This window comes from Salmo trutta, chromosome 12, assembly GCF_901001165.1.
Source record: "Salmo trutta chromosome 12, fSalTru1.1, whole genome shotgun sequence".
Classification (NCBI taxonomy): domain Eukaryota; kingdom Metazoa; phylum Chordata; class Actinopteri; order Salmoniformes; family Salmonidae; genus Salmo; species Salmo trutta.
This window is the reverse complement of record NC_042968.1, coordinates 70,404,438-70,421,087: the sequence shown is the minus strand read 5'-3', so window position 1 is coordinate 70,421,087 and position 16,650 is coordinate 70,404,438. Positions and strand designations below refer to the sequence as shown.

Below are 16,650 nucleotides of genomic sequence, written 5' to 3'. Positions count from 1 at the left end.
GAATCAAACACATGGAAACCATGTGTTCGATATACAGTATTTGATACCATTCCACTTATTCAGCTCCAGTCCTTAACACGAGCCCTTTCTCCCCAATTAGGTGCCACCAACTTCCTGTGGTGTATGCGTGTGTGTGTGTGTGTGTACATAGATTTGTGTGTTCCATGGGAAAGCAAGAACATACGTTAAGGAGCTTACAAAAGCAGCCCCTCAAACACTGGTCTTGTATATGCATCGAGTTATGACATCAACATTGTACAACAAAAGATGAAGCTAGCAGTACAGATGAATTGGCCAAGAAAGACATTTAAAATGTTCAAGGAGGCAGGTTTGGGTCACAGGAGGCTGGTGGCACCTTAATTGGGGAGGACGGGCTTGTGGTAATGTCTGGAGTGGAATGAGTGGAATGGTATCAAATACATCAAACACATGGTTTCCATCTGTTTGATGCCATTCCATTCACTCCGTTCCAGACATTAATATGAGCCGTCCTCCCCTCAGCAGCCTCCACTGATTTGTATCATCATTAACACTTATCAACCCCCAAAATGCATTAATGCGTCAGTTTATTCTATCTCTTGTCTTTTTGGTATTTTAATGAAATAAAACAGCACATTTGTGATGACTTTGGATCTGATGATAAGAATGAAATAAGGCCTGCTCTTGGGGTGTGAAATTGGAGTTTGGCCATGATGTGTTCTGAAATGTTCATTCTATGCCGTGGTATTTGCCAGAAGATACGTATACTGCATGGCCAAATGTATGTGAAATCCTGCTTGTCAAACATCTCATTCCAAAATCATGGGCATTAATATAGAGTTGGTCACCCCTTTGCTGCTACCGTATAACAGCTTCCAGTCTTCTGAGAAGGCTTTCCACTAGATGTTGGAACATTGCTGCAGGGACTTCCATTCAGCCACAAGAGCACTGATGTTGGATTATAAGCCTGGCTCGCAGTTGGTGTTCCAATTCATCCCAAAGGGGTTCAATGGGGTTGAAGTCAGGGCTCTGCGCAGGCCAGTCAAGTTTTTCCACTCTGATCTCGACAAACCATTTCTGTATTGACCTCGCTTTGTGCACAGGGGCATTGTCATGCTGAAACAAGTAGAGCCTTCCCCAAGCTGTTGCCACAAAGTTGGAAGCACAGAATCATCTAGAACAGTGGTTCCCAAACTTTTTATAGTCCCGTACCCCTTCAAACATTCAACCTCCAGCTGCGTACCCCCTCTAGCACCAGGGTCAGCGCACTCTCAAATGTTGTTTTTTGCCATCATTGTAAGCCTGCCACACACACACTATACGATACATTTATTAAACATAAGAATGGGTGTGAGTTTTTGTCACAACCCGGCTTGTGGGAAGTGACAAAGAGCTCTTATAGGGCCAGAGCACAAATAATAATATAATAATAATCAATAGTTTTGCTCTTTATTTAACCATTTTACATATAAAACCTTATTTTTAATTGAAAATTGTGAATAACTCACCACAGGTTAATGAGAAGGGTGTGCTTGAAAGGATGCACATAACTGTGCAATGTTGGGTTGTATTGGAGAGAGTCTCAGTCTTAAATCATTTTCCACACGTGGTCTGTGCCTGTATTTAGTTTTCATGCTAGTGAGGGCCGAGAATCCACTCTCACATAGGTACGTGGTTGCAAAGGGCATCAGTGTCTTAACAGCACGATTTGCCAAGGCAGGAAACTCTGAGAGCAGCCCAATCCAGAAATCTGGCAGTGGCTTCTGATTAAATTCAATTTTCACAGAACCGCTTGTTGCAATTTCGATGAGGCTCACTTGTTCAGATATCGGTAAGTGGACTGGAGGCAGGGCATGAAAGGGATATCAAATCCAGTTGTTTGTGTCATCCGTTTCAGGAAAGAACCGGCGTAATTGCGCACCCAACTCACTCAGGTGCTTCGCTATATCACATTTGACATTGTCCGTAAGCTTGAGTTCATTTGCACACAAAAAATCCTACAATGATGGAAATACCTGTATGTTGTCCTTGTTACTGCAGACAGAGAAGAGCTCCAACTTTTTAATCATAGCCTCAATTTTGTCCCACACATTGAATATAGTTGCGGAGAGTCGCTGTAATCCTAGATTCAGATCATTCAGGTGAGAAAAAACATCACCCAGATAGGCCAGTCGTATAAGAAACTCGTCATCATGCAAGCGGTCAGACAAGTGAAAATTATGGTCAGTAAAGAAAACTTTAAGCTCGTCTCTCAATTTCAAAAAAACGTGTCAATACTTTGCCCCTTGAAAACCAGCGCACTTCTGTATGTTGTAAAAGCGTTACATGGTCGCTGCCCATATCAATGCATAGTGCAGAAAAGCACAAGAGTTCAGGGGCCTTGCTTTAACAAAGTTAACCATTTTCACTGTAGTGTCCAAAACGTATTTTAAGCTGTCAGGCATTGCCTTGGCAGCAAGAGCCTCTCGGTGGATGTTGCAGTGTACCCAAGTGGCGTCGGGAGCAACTGCTTGTATGCGTGTTACCACTCCACTATGTCTCCCTGTCACGGCTTTTGCGCCATCAGTACAGATACCAACACATCTTGACAACCAAAGTCCATTTGATGTCACAAAGCTGTCCAGTACTTTAAAAATATAATCTCCTGTTGTCCTGGTTTCCAGTGGTTTGCAGAAGAGGATGTCATCCTTAATTGACCCCTCCATAAATGTAACGGACATATACCAGGAGCTGTGCCAGGCCCGCCACTTCTGTTGACTCATCCAGCTGTAATGCATAGAATTCACTGGCTTGTATGCAAAGCAGTAATTGTTTCAAAACATCTCCTGCCATGTCACTGATGCATCGTGAAACTGTGTTGTTTGATGAAGACATTGTCTGTATAGTTTTTTGGGCCTTTTCCCCAAGCATTGTCCCAGCCATATCCGCTTCAGCAGGAAGAATTAAGTCCGCAAGAGTGAAGGTTTCATCGAGTTGTGAGATAGTACTTTTGCACATTTAACACACTGTGGCTGAGGAAAGTCACTACACCCAATATAAGTGAAGCCCAAATCAATGTAGTTCTCCTCATATTTGCGCCTCTTCGATGGTCCAACGTCCCTGTCTGTTGTTCAGTGCTTTCCTGGGTAAGGGGGCAGTAGCTCTTCGGCTGCATCAGATTCACAACTGTCAGTGTGCATGCTAGCTGGGCTAACAACAAATGTAGAATTACTGATGGTAGCGCTGGATGTACTCATGGAAGCAGAACAACTTGTGTCATCGACAGATGTAGTACTGCTGGTAGTAGCAGTACTACCAGTAGAGCTGGTATGTGTCTCTATGGATGTGGGCCTTACTTTTTCTTAACCATTTATCAATTTTCGAGCAAACTGAATGAGCAGCAGCTACGTTTGGCTACATACGGACCGTTAGTGGAATTCCCGCGAGAGAGTAACGGTTAATGTTATTGGATGTTAATTATTTGACTAGGCTACCTGTATTTGACATTGTTTTGTTATTTTGCTGAACACTAGATGGTTTAATTTACATTTTTGGCAGTGAAACGAGGCTACTCAGGTGAGAAAAGAACCTCACCCAAATGTATAGCCCCGTTGAAAAATAAAAAGGAACTGCTTGAAAATGTGAAAAAAATAAATACAGGTGAATCACATTTTTATTTGGCGTACCCTCGACGGCATTGCGCGTACCCCTGTTTAGGAATACCTGGTATCGAATTTCATTGTATGCTGTAGTGTTAAGATTTCCCTTCATTGGAACTAAGGGGTCTAGCGCGAACCATGAAAAACAGCCCCAGACCATTATTCATCCTCCACCAAACTTTACAGTTTGCACTATGCATTGGGTCAGGTAGCGTTCTCCTGGCCAGATGGTGAAGCGGGATTCATCACTCCAGAGAAAGCGTTTCCACTGCTCCAGAGTCCAATGGTGGTGAGCTTTACACCACTTTAGCCGACACCTGGCATTGAGCATGGTGATCTTAGGCTTGTGTGTAGCTGCTCGGCCATGGAAACCCATTTCATGAAGCTCCCAACGAACAGTTGTGCTGACGTTGCTTCCAGAGGCAGTTTGGAACTCGGTAGTGAGTGTTGCAACCGAGGACAGATGATTTTGTACGCGCTATGCGCTTCAGCACCTGGCGGTCCTGTTCTGTGAGCTTGTGTGGCTGTGTGCTCGGCAATTGGTGTGGCTGAAATAGCCGAATCCACTGATTTGAAGGGGTGTTCACATACTTTGGCCATGTAGTGTATGTGCGCGTCTAAAGTGCTGCACCTCCCAGTATTACTGGGTTCAGACATCATTCGCTAGGATCAAATTGATAGCAGACATAATCCATTACCAAACTGTCTGAGGTCTTTAGGGAAGGAAACAGGGCTGGTGACGAAAGGAAAGCACACAGTACCACAAACACTGTCTGCCTTCTTCCTCTCCTCTCTGTCTGTCTGTTCCTCTCTCTCTGTCTGTCTTTGTCTCACATCCTCTTTCTGTACCTCGTTCTCTTTGTTATTCCTTCATCTTTCATTCTCACACACTCAATCTGTCTTTCTCTCTTTTTGTCTCTCTCCGTTTGTCTGACTCTCCCCCTCTCTCTCTGTCCCTCCATCTCGTGTGCCCTTTGCACATTCTCAGAGCGCAAGACATCTCAGTGGAGTGTCACTTTCACATTCATTCTGGGTGCAGTAAGTTCCCCTCCTGCACAATCGGCACACTGTGCAACCGACATGATAAAACTGATGGAGAGAAGAAAAAAAAAACGAGGAAAGAAAATCAAACAGAACGTGGGCCCTGCCCTCCAACAGCCCGCGGGAGCTATAAAAGTCTACAGGCGGACCGGTAGCCACGCTCAGTGGCCCTCTGATAGATGCGTGTCACTCTTGGCAAGGGAATGGCTGATTTCTTTCCGTGGGGAGAAAGACTGCAGGCTACTCAGCTCTCAGCTGTTACGCACAGTGGCGGTGTATATTTTTGTTCCTAAGCACAAGGCTTTACATGCTGCGTTATATCATTTCTCTGCCCGTTTTGGCCCAGACGGCCAGACTGATAGACAGTGTATGCATCTTCAGGGGGAATGATTTGTTCCTCATGTACTGTACTGTATGGCCTGGTGCTGGGAGGGTGTTGCTCACCCAAAGGGAGGGAGGAAGCTGACAGAGTTTATCTCAGTGTGGCAGATGTGTGGATGAGAAGGATCCACCATTGACTTGCTTGGCAAAGTTTGTCTTGAACTTCCTCTAAGAAGTTAATCTATTCTACTGTATCTGTTCAGGTGCAGACATACAGAATGTTACGTGGCCCGACACCACCCGAACATGGTGGAGGATACAACAAGCGTGGTAGAAAACAACAACAAGAGGGTTTGGAGCCAGGAGCCGTCCACAGTTACCCACACTAACAGACATCAAACATTTTTCTATATCGTGAAGCTCCACCTCATAGGGGGAATGCACTCCTATTGGTTTATCCCGCTGCCTAGGCAGCCAATAGCCTGAAAATAAATGATGCACTTGCGAGACTGAAGAAGATTCAAGAAGTCTCTAGACCTTTGGTGTCGGCCCTATGAGCAAACTACAACAAAAAACTATTTTAACCTGTTGGGGCTAGGGGGCAGTATTTGCACGGCCGGATAAAAAACGTACCCGATTTAAACTGGTTACTAGTCTTGCCCAGAAACGGGAATATGCATATAATTAGTAGATTTGGATAAAAAACACTCTAAAGTTTCTAAAACTGTTTGAATGGTGTCTGTGAGTATAACAGAACTCATATGGCAGGCAAAAACCTGAGAAGATTCCATACAGGAAGTGCCCTGTCTGACAATTTGTTCTCCTTCTGTGGCATCTCTATCGAAAGTACAGCATGTCTGCTGTAACGTGACATTTTCTAAGGCTTCAATTGGCTCTCAGAAGGCGCCAGAAAGTGGAATGACGTCTCTCCAGTCTCTGGGCGAAAAACAGCAGGAGATTTTGTGAGTGGTCAGGCAGGGAACAATGACACTGGAGATGCGCGTTCATGTGAATTATCCATGTTTTTTTTCTCTCTTTGAATGAATACAACGTCGCACGGTTGGAATATTATCGCTATTTTACGAGAAAAATCGCATAAAAATTGATTTTAAACAGTGTTTGACATGCTTCGAAGTACGGTAATGGAATATTTTGAAACGTTTTGTCACGAAATGCGCTCGCGCGTCACCCTTCGGATTGTGACCTGAACGCACAAACAAAACGGAGCTATTTCAATATAACTATGGATTATTTGGAACCAAAACAACATTGGGTGTTGAAGTAGAAGTCCTGGGAGTGCATTCTGACGAAGAACAGCAAAGGTAATCCAATTTTTCTTATAGTAAATCTGAGTTTGGTGATGGCCGGGCTATCTACTCAGAATATTGCAAAATGTGCTTTCGCCGAAAAGCTATTTTAAAATCTGACACCGCGATTGCATAAAGGAGTTCTGTATCTATAATTCTTAAAATAATTGTTATGTATTCTGTGAACGTTAATCGTGAGTAATTTAGTAAATTCACCGGAAGTTTGCGGTGGGTATGCTAGTTCTGAACATCACATGCTAATGTAAAAAGCTGTTTTTTAATATAAATATGAACTTGATTGAACAAAACATGCATGTATTGTATAACATGTCCTAGGAGTGTCATCTGATGAAGATCATCAAAGGTTAGTGCTGCATTTAGCTGTGGTTTTGGTTTTTGTGACATATATGCTTGCTTTGAAAATGGATGTGTGATTATTTTTGGCAGGGTACTCTCCTGACATAAGCTAATGTTTTGCTTTCGCTGTAAAGCCTTTTTGAAGTTGGACAATGTGGTTAGAATAACGAGAGTCTTGTTAATTCTGGATGCAGTAAGCGTCCCACCTTGCCCAGGGAGGTTAAGAGCTCTGTGTAGCTGCTTCATACTTTTTGGCAACCCAGAGTGGCATTCAGGACCCCCTCCCCCCTCCCCCCCTCGTATGCGCCAGCTTCGTTGTTGCTGGCCTATGAATGTGCGACAGCAGCGTCTGACATTTCATCAGCCCAATTGTCCACTCTCTCAGCCTCTCTGCACCACAACATTTTGGGGCTCATTAATGGGACCACCAAGCGACTCGGGAACCCCCTCCCTCATCAGCCATGGAAACAGACCGCAAAAGTGCTCTCCAAGTCTTACGCGACATTCACTAGGGTGGACGGAGGGCAGGGGGATATCGCCCACAGCATCCTTCAGCCATGGCCACTTACCTCATCCTGAGTACAAGTTATTGGGACATCATGAAGCCCTCTCTGCCCATGCGGAAGAATCTTTCACAGCGCAGATGGCAGAGACGAGCTACACCAGGGGTAGGCAACCCTGGTCTTCCAGGTTGGATAAATCAAAAACATGAAGTGCCTGTGGCACTCCAAAGCCAAGGTTGCCTACCCCTGAGTTACACGCTCGGTGCACAGGCAGTGGCCGCAGCCATTAACGAGGCTGACAAAACCCTTATGCTCAAAGCCCCAAAGCTACTGAGCATTTTAGTAAGTTGGAGGAGGAGAAGCAGCAGCTGTCCAGACACCTGCCTCTGGCCAAAGTGGCGGTGCCCCACCAACAGTCGGCTCTCTCTGCTTCTATCTCAATGAACGCCCGGGCCTGGATCTGCGGCACATCGTTGAGACTTCAAACAGCGTCCCCCAGTGCATCTGTGACAGCCTCCATGTCTACACCAAGGCCAGTGGCTGCCCCGTCTGCCCAGCAGCCCAGAACGAGCCCTGAGGTTTCCAGAAGCAATGCTGCATCTAACTGGATGCGGAGGGAGCGTAACGAGGATTTGATGACCCGTTGTTCTCTCGTTCAGCCTCTTTCTGTTGTCCACCCCCCTCTCCGTGATTTATTGGCTACTGTTATCAGCATGATACAGGGTCATTGGGACTGTCCAAGACTTACGCTGGTAAGTGAGGTGTGTTCATGCACTGGTGCGACAAGGAGACCGTCTAACCTTTGTGTTGCTCTGTGGAGAGTGTTCTCTCTTTCCTCTCTCTTTGACAAGCAACGTTCGTGGTCCACCATTAAGGTGTATGCCTCAGCAATTTCTGCCTGTCATGAAGGCTTTGGCGGTGTGGCTGTTTTTAGCCACCCACTCGTGAAACATTTTCTGTTGGAGGCGCGGCGGCTCCACAGTGGGATTTGGCTTTGGTGCTTGAGGCTCTGTGGGCTGCCTTTTGAGCCATTTGCCCAGATCCTTTTGAAGATGCTGTCCTTGAAGACACCATTGTTGCTTGCCCTGAGAGCTGCCAAGCGTGTCAGTGATTTGTGAGCTCTGTCGACACGACCCGACTGCCTTGCCATTAATGGCAATCTGAACAGGGTGGTGTTGCGTCCTAAGGTGTTCACACCTAAGATTATCAAGAGCTCTTATAGATGGCAGATATTTGAGCTGTGGGATTCTCCACTCCCGCACATGCTAGGGAATGAGAGGTGTGGCTCCATCGCTTGTACCCTTTCCGAGCTTTGGTGCGGTAAGTGGAATGCTGTTTGTGTGCTATCGCGCTGCTGCGCTTGGTCAGACACTTTCCAAGCAGCAGTTGTGTTCATTGGCTTTGTGACGGCATTAAGATAACCTATGAGACTGGAGCGTCCCTTACCTTCTGGCATCAGGACCCACTCCACACGTGGAGTCGCCGCCTCCTTTGACCTTTTTAGGGGTGTGGGGGTCGAGAATATTTGTGCGGCAGCGTCATGGTCGATGCCTTGCCCCTTTGTCCATTTCTATCTTTTGGATAGGTCCTCGGGGTCTCTTGCTCAGTCTGTACTCAGTGTCGCTACTGAGATGACTTAGGCTAAGGGAGCGTGTTGGTGGGCTGCCAGGATTTCCTGGGCAGGCCCCTTATGGGGCATATACGTCATGATTACTGTCTGCTGAGTTCAGTCCAGTCCATGACCCTTTCTGCCCACCAGTCTCCTTGTCTGAGGACACAGCAGTTGTTAGCACTATTGTGCTACGCACTGTTGTACTTGATCCCAGCCAGAGCTGGGCCTGACTTTTTCATTATGTGGGAAGTGTTGGGACCGGCAGGGAGTACACTGATCTGGCTCTGCCCTAAACCAATAGGAGCGAAGCTTCCCTATGGGGCAGAGCTTCACGATATAGAACAATAGTTACTGGGTATGTAACTCAAGTTCTATGAGGGAAGCAGAGCCCTATAGGGCTTCGGGCCCTTCCGGCTCCCGGGGTCTCGCTAAAAGCCTTTTCAAGAGGCTGAGTAAGGAGATGTGCTCCAATATATAGGGGCTGGAGCGCGTGCAGATTTTTTTTATCTGGCTATTGGCTTTTTAAGCAGCATGGTAAACTGCTTCACTCATAGAACTGGAGTTAGATACCCAGTAACTACAGTATCGTTGCCCATGATGCACTTCGCCTGCTAGCATGTGAGCGGCCCTTTCCCTTGTTTACCACTGATGACCCAGATCAGAAGGATCCATGGTTCCATGCACTCTTCTCCAAACTTGTTCCCATGACCACACAGCTCCAAGCCGTGACAAGTCAAATTCAGCCTCACAGAGTAGATAGTACATACTGTCATGACGTTGCCCTCTCTCTGGGCACAGCGAGCACAGTTGAACCCCCTCCCTCTGCACCAGGCCTTTTCTATGCACCATCCCCCTACCTACCTCCCCCTACCCACCTCCCCCTACCCAGGCTGCTGTGGTCAGAAGGCGGTCGTAAATTCCAAAGGGAATGTCCTGCCTCACAGGCCACAGTTTTGAGACAGAATGGTTTCATAGAGAGACAAAGGAATTCTTCCACCTCACCGGACGGGGGAACCGAACGACATTTATGTTCGGAGAAGGTATAAAAGATCGGTGAAGAATCCAGCTACGAACTGGTCCGCTTGGTACAATTTTATGAAACTCAGGAGAGACAATATTGCCATATGTTTATATAATAGCTAATGTTTATATAATAGCCTCAGCTATGAGACTTACATCTAAATGGTTGTATACAATCAATGAATAAGGATAAACCTATTTGCAATATGTTGAGATGCTATGTACTGATGTTAATGTGAGAGAATTGTATTTCTGTTCAAAGCTTAACTAAGTCACCGGCACGCCCCCAGGGACACAGACAGGACAAGGCGTCATGTGACAGCCTTTTCTACGTTCAGTATATGAACCCCCACCCAGGGTTTCTTTCTTTAGACCAGCTTACCTAGAGAAGAGAGAGCCAAGGTTTGACCATGCATTCCTCTACTGAACTTTAACCATACCCCATGGTTAAACTTTTAGACTATCAATACCGACAGAATAATAACAAGTCTTTGATATTAATTACTAGTCTGCAGCTAGAAATTCGGTGTCATTGAACGCGAAGACCGACGAAACATCCATTCTATAACGACATTAATGAATGTCGCTTTGAAAGATCCATTCTAACCAAGAGAGAGAGAGAGAGAGAGAGAGAGAGAGAGAGAGAGGACGAAATTCTCCAACAAAGATCACGACGACACACTGAGCGTAAATATATATATTGATTGCAATTGTTTCCGAATGAGTGAGCGTTCATGTGCAAAGGATTAGCATATCAATTGTTAATATTTATCAACTCTGTAGTGCCTTCTCAGCTGACCCTTATCACCCTTTGTTTAACAAGCCACCATGCCGGTTTAGCCCACTAGGGACCATTCCTCTACCATTGCTTTGTAACGATACCTACTGTTTTGTATGCTTTCTGTGAATTACTTAGTTTAGTAGATAAATGATTTTAAGACAATTGATGTATGGATGACTTAGTGAAGACTGGGTTCGTGCAGATAACAACAATTTACAATGTTTGGAATGAGACTGATGCAAGGTAAAAATAAGCATTAAATCAGAAGACTCATAGGTCAGATATGATATCTGGAAAGTTATATTAGGAAAATTATAACTTTGTAATCTGAATATTTTCCTTGGTGCCCCAACCTTCTAGTTAATTACAGTTACATGATTAATCAGTTTAATTGCGTAATAATAATTACAGAGAGTTATTTGATAAACATGTCTTCAAGTTAATGATGGCCAAAGACACGACAATACATACTTTACCATTGTAGGTTTCTGCTAAACCTGTTATGTCTACACTTTGCAGTAAAAATGTATCTCATGAAAGAAAACAATAAAGTCTATGTATAAGCAAGGCAGCATCGCTGCAATAAAAGCTGTTACACCTGTGTTACACCTAACTTTTCCCACCTATATGTGTAACGGTATAGTTAAGGGCAAACAACATTGCTATAGTACAGTAGCAACCCACCGCGGGGAGCAGAACTACACAATATGCCTAATCAGACTTGAAGTGGAGGGAAATGTTAACGAGCAAACTCGATTCGGTGGAAGTCGCTTCTGGTACCAATAAACCTTAGCTGCTCTGGTTATGGTAGACAGGAATTTAGAACATGTCATCTCCTTTGCCCTTGTTTGGGGGAGAGAAAGAGGGGAAGGCAGGGGGATATTGTGTGTTGGGCGTGTGTTCCATACAAAGAGGAAGCTGGGTACTGTCATTTTGGGAGACGGCTTTATTGTCATCTTGACTGTGGGAGATATTATCTCTGAGAGCACAGGCCGGGATCAAAGAGAATGTGTGCGTGCCAAGTCTGGGAAGTTGGAGGGAAGTCGGACAGGTTGGGGAGGCCTGTGCTGAAAAGTAGGCATTACCGTTAAAATCAATATTAAATGCATGGCAGATGAGCTGAACCCAGCATTTTTCATCCGAGGTTTTTAAAACACTGAAACCGCAGGGGCAGGCACAGGTCCTTACCTCAGGATGAACAGGGGAAGGGAACCAACAAATGGGAGGTGACCAAGAACCTGATGGTCACTCTGACAGAGCTCTAGAGTTCTTCTGAATGCCAAGCGTCACAGCTGGAGAAAATTTGGCACCATCCCTACGGTGAAGCATGGTGGTGGCAGCATCATGATGTTTTTCAGCGGCAGGGACTGGGAGACTTGTCAGGATCGAGGGAAAGATGAATGGAGCAAAGTACAAAGAGATCTTTGATGAAAACCTGCTCCAAAGCGCACAGGACCTCACACTGGGGCGAAGGTTCACCTTCTAACAGGACAACGACCCTAAGCACACAGCCGAGACAACGTAGGAGTGGCTTCGGGACAAGTCTCTGAATGTCCTTGAGTGGCCCAGCCAGAGCCAGGATTTGAACCTGATCAAACATCTCTGGAGAGACCTGAAAATAGCTGTGCAGCGACGCTCGCCATCCAACCTGACAGAGCTTGAGAGCATCTACAGAGAAGAATGGGAGACACTCCCCAAATACAGGTGTGCCAAGCTTGTAGCATCATACCCAATAAGACTCAAGGCTGTAATCGCTGCCATGGGTTCTTCAACAAAGTACTGAGCAAAGGGTCTGAATACTCATGTAAATGTGATACTTTAGTTAATGAATTTGCAAAACCTTGCTTTGTCATTATGGGGTATTTTGTGTAGATTGATAAGGAAAACAATGAATTTAATACATTTAAGAATAAGGCTGTAACGTAACAAAATGTGGAAAAAGTCAAGGGGTCTGAATACTTTCCCGAATGCCATCTACATACTTATAATATAACTGTTCCCCGGGCGCCAAAGAAGTGGATGTCTATTAAGGCAGCCCCCCTCACCTCTCATTCAGAGGGGTTGGGTTAAATGCGGAAGACACATTTCAGTTGAATACATTCAGTTGTATAACTGATTAGATACCCCCCATTCCCTTTCCCTAATACTAATAATACAAAACGTCAGGTACATATCAGCCCATATGTCCTGTATTATGTCCAATCATATAACACATTAATATTCCCTTCCTCCAATCAAATAACACTGTATTAATCATTCAATCAAATAACACTGTGGTAATGTCCTGTAGAACAGAGAGAGGTTGAGTAGGGAAGAACTTGATGCAGTTGTTCTCTGTGTAGTGTGTTTTTGGCACTCAGTGATTCCCTGTGTCCCGCGACAGCAACAGATCAATGGCCCCAGAGTCTCTGAGTGGACTCAGTGACATCTTCCCCTGTCCTCCGTAAGCATTACATTAATGAAAGCTATAAACTTCGCCTTAGACAACAGAGAGCTTTCTCTTCACAACACCCCGGGCCAAAAATGAATCACGTAACCTTTTCAAGAGCTTTCCAGTGTGTGTGTGTGTGTGTGCGCGTGCAAGTGTAGCCTATACAGTAGGCAGCCTTGCAGTTTGGCAGTGATAACATCTCTCAAGCTGACACAGGGAACTGTGTGTTCTTCACAGTAGAAGTAATGTATGTATGGATCACATGTGTGCTGCTCGGTGGCTCTTCTGGGAAAATACTTGATGCAACTACATTGGTGGCAACACACTTGGTCACCTCTATAACACGCATCGAGCAGTGAACTCGTCAAGATAGTGTGAAAATGTACATCCCAAAAGGAGATCAATTGAGAACACTGTGTAGGCTAAACGACAGTCTCTGTCCAATAAATAGTTCTCTAAGTGGAACCAATGACATATTCCCCTGTTCTCTGTAAACATTACAATAATGAAAGCTATAAACTTTGCCTTAGACAACAGAGCTCTCTCTTCACAACACCCCAGACGAAAAAGGAATCAAATAATCTTTTCAAGAGCATTTTCAGCTCAGTTTCCAACCCAAAAAAGAGAAACGCCGGAGATTAGAAAGTGCAATAAATGTCCCAAACGAAATTCTGACATCATGGTTGCCTTTCAAGGTGCAGTGTAAACATCCATTGCCTTTGTGACCTTACAAGCCCCTGAACACAGGCTCAGCTCACAGTAAGAGATAGACATGTATACGTAGGTAAAAAATTATACCAAAAAGATTCAACAAGGTAATGTGAGGTGGCATACACTTTCAATTGACTATTATCATCTGTCTTTACCACTTATTGAACACCATGTCAGTGTTAAAACAGAAGGAACACTATAGTCCTGTTCATTAGGCAGCAAAATGAGGGGGGAAAAACTGAGTAAAACAATAAGATACACTCATGTTTCCAATAAGAAACACTTATTTTAGTTTTCTGTTGAAAAGCGTTAAAAAAAACGACGTGTGTCCCCTGATGAACGCAATCTATCGTGTTGAGTTGTGTAGTGTAGATTAGGAAGGTAGATCAGGGATGTACTTTAGTGACGGCAGGGTAGCCGGCGGCCACCTCGGCTGGGCAGTAGAGACTCTCCTGGTGGGACACCTGTACGGTTGTGGCCCACTGGTCCAGGAACCCACTGGGGGTGTACAGGCCACAGTCCCTCACGCTGGTCTCCCGCTCAAAGTCCTCACACACTCCGTCACCGTCGTAGAAGTAACACATACTGGGCTCCTCTGGAGGGAGAGAAGAGAGAAGTGTGAAGAGATTCACACTTAACATTTGACTCTTAAACTGTTCGGATTGTGTTGAGGTAAATTAACTTGTGTTTATGTGAATGAACTTGAAAGCTGTTTGAAAATGGTTTGTGTTGATGTGAATGAATTTGTTAGACTGGGCCCAGATAACGCAATATATCTATCGTACTGGAGTTTATCCATTGCCTTTTAGTTATCAACTGCATTTGCAATGGTTTATTTTGTCTCGGTTCATTGTCTTGTCTTGATATGGATGTTTAGGCTACACCCACTAATGTCCCACACCTGATGTTAATGATTATTGCTACTTTTAATGGAGTCAGTAAACAGTTTGGTACAGAACACTCAATATGTGGTTAGAGGAAGCTGGGCATGCTATCTGTTTAGGAGAAAATATATTTGATTAGTTTAAATGGACCTTTTAGAGATGTTTGTATTTTATACTCTTTTAATACCATTTCTTTTCAAATAAATATATACAGAACATTCTGTCTACTTTGTGGTTTTTAACCTCGGTGGAAAATATATGAAAGAAGGGAGGGAGAGAGAGGGAGGAGAGAGCAGCTGGGGTAGCAGCTGAAGAACCACACTTTACAAGGTTGAAATACAGTATACATACATGTATCACACTTTCATTGGCTGACCGTGTGTGTTAGAGAATGTGCTTTAAGGACTGGTAAGTGGTGGAGTCCATTATCGAAGAGGTATTTTTCCTCAAGCACACAAAGCATCTTGGGTAAGACAGAGACAGATCTCTCAGATACATGACCAACAGTGAAACAACTCCATGACTCCACACCTTAACATATTTGCCTAGTTAAATAAAGGTTAAATAAAACATAACAATAAATATAACTCTCTATAGGAGTATAATGTATCAACAGGATGAGTACACTATGTTGCTACCATGCTGTGTTGCTACCATGCTGTGTTGCTACCATGCTGTGTTGCTACCATGCTATGTTGCTACCATGCTTTGTTGTCAACACATGACATCACAGCATGGTAGTAACACAACATTAAAACAACATGGTAGCAACACAACATGGCAGGTGCACAACATAGTAGCAGCACAAAACATGGAACAAACATTGTTGGGCACAGCACAAAGGGCAAGAAGGTAGACAATACATCACGCAAAGCAGCCACAACTGTCAGTAAGTGTGTCCATGATTCAAAGCCTCAATCATGGACACTCTTGCTGACAGTTGTGGCTGCTTCGCGTGATGAATTTGTGTGCACTGGTCAACTGTAAGTGCTGTTACTGTGAAGTGGAAACGTCTAGGAACAACAATAGCTCAGCCGTGAAGTGGTAGGCCACACAAGCTCACAGAACGGGACCACAAAGTGCTGACGCGCGTAAAAATCATCTGGAAGCAACGTCAACACAAGAACTGTTCGTCACGAGCTTCATGAAATGGGTTTCCATGGCCGAGCAGCAGCACACAAGCCTAAGATCACCATGCGCAACGCCAAGTGTCGGCTGGAGTGGTGTAAAGTTCACCGCCCCTGGACTCGAGCAGTGGAAATGTGTTCTCTGGAGTGATGAATCACCCTTCACCATCTGGTAGTCCGACGGACGAATCTGGGTTTGGCGGATGCCAGGAGAACGCTACCTGCCCGAATGCATAGTGCCAACTGTAACGTTTGGTGGAGGAGGAATAATGGTCTGGGGCCGTTTTTGATGGTTCGGGCTAGGCCCCTTAGTTCCAATGAAGGGAAATCTTAACGCTACAGCATACAATGACATTCTAGACAATTCTGTGCTTCCAACCTTGTGGCGACAGTTTGGGGAAGGCCCTACTTGTTTCAGCATGACAATGCCCCCGTGCACAAAGCCCTGACCTCAATCCCATCGAACACCTTTGGGAAGAATTGGAACACCGATTGCGAGCCAGGCCCAATCGCCCAACATCAGTGCCCGACCTCACTAATGCTCTTGAAGCTGAATGGAAGTCCCAGCAGCAATGTTCCAACATTTAGTGGAAAGCCTTCCCAGAAGAGTAGAGGCTGTTATTACAGCAAAGGGGGACCAACTCCGTATTAATGGCCATGATTTTGGAATGAAATGTTCGAGGAGCAGGTGTCCACATACACTACATTACCAAAAGTATCTCTCTCCCTTCCTCCCCTTCCCCTCTGACAGAATCATGTAGTGTATCTCTCTCCCTTCCCCTCTGACAGAGTCATGTAGTGTATCTCTCTCTCTCCCTTCCTCCCCTTCCCCTCTGACAGAGTCATGTAGTGTATCTCTCTCCCCTCCCCTCCTCCCCTTCCCCTTTGACAGAGTCATGTAGTGTAGTGTACTGTATCTCTCTGAACTCTCAGCAGTT

The 16,650-nt window shown here is 45.0% G+C and overlaps 1 protein-coding gene across 3 annotated transcripts in view; it reads right to left on the bottom strand.

The window, feature by feature from the left end:
* Nucleotides 1–16,650, bottom strand: part of LOC115204089 (pappalysin-1-like) — a 118,988-nt gene that overhangs the window by 44,098 nt on the left and 58,240 nt on the right. For all 3 annotated transcript variants that reach the window (XM_029769396.1, XM_029769394.1, XM_029769395.1), the window contains one exon: nucleotides 14,100–14,296. In XM_029769396.1, the coding sequence (XP_029625256.1) occupies nucleotides 14,100–14,296 (197 nt within the window). The remainder of the gene's footprint in view (nucleotides 1–14,099; nucleotides 14,297–16,650) is intronic.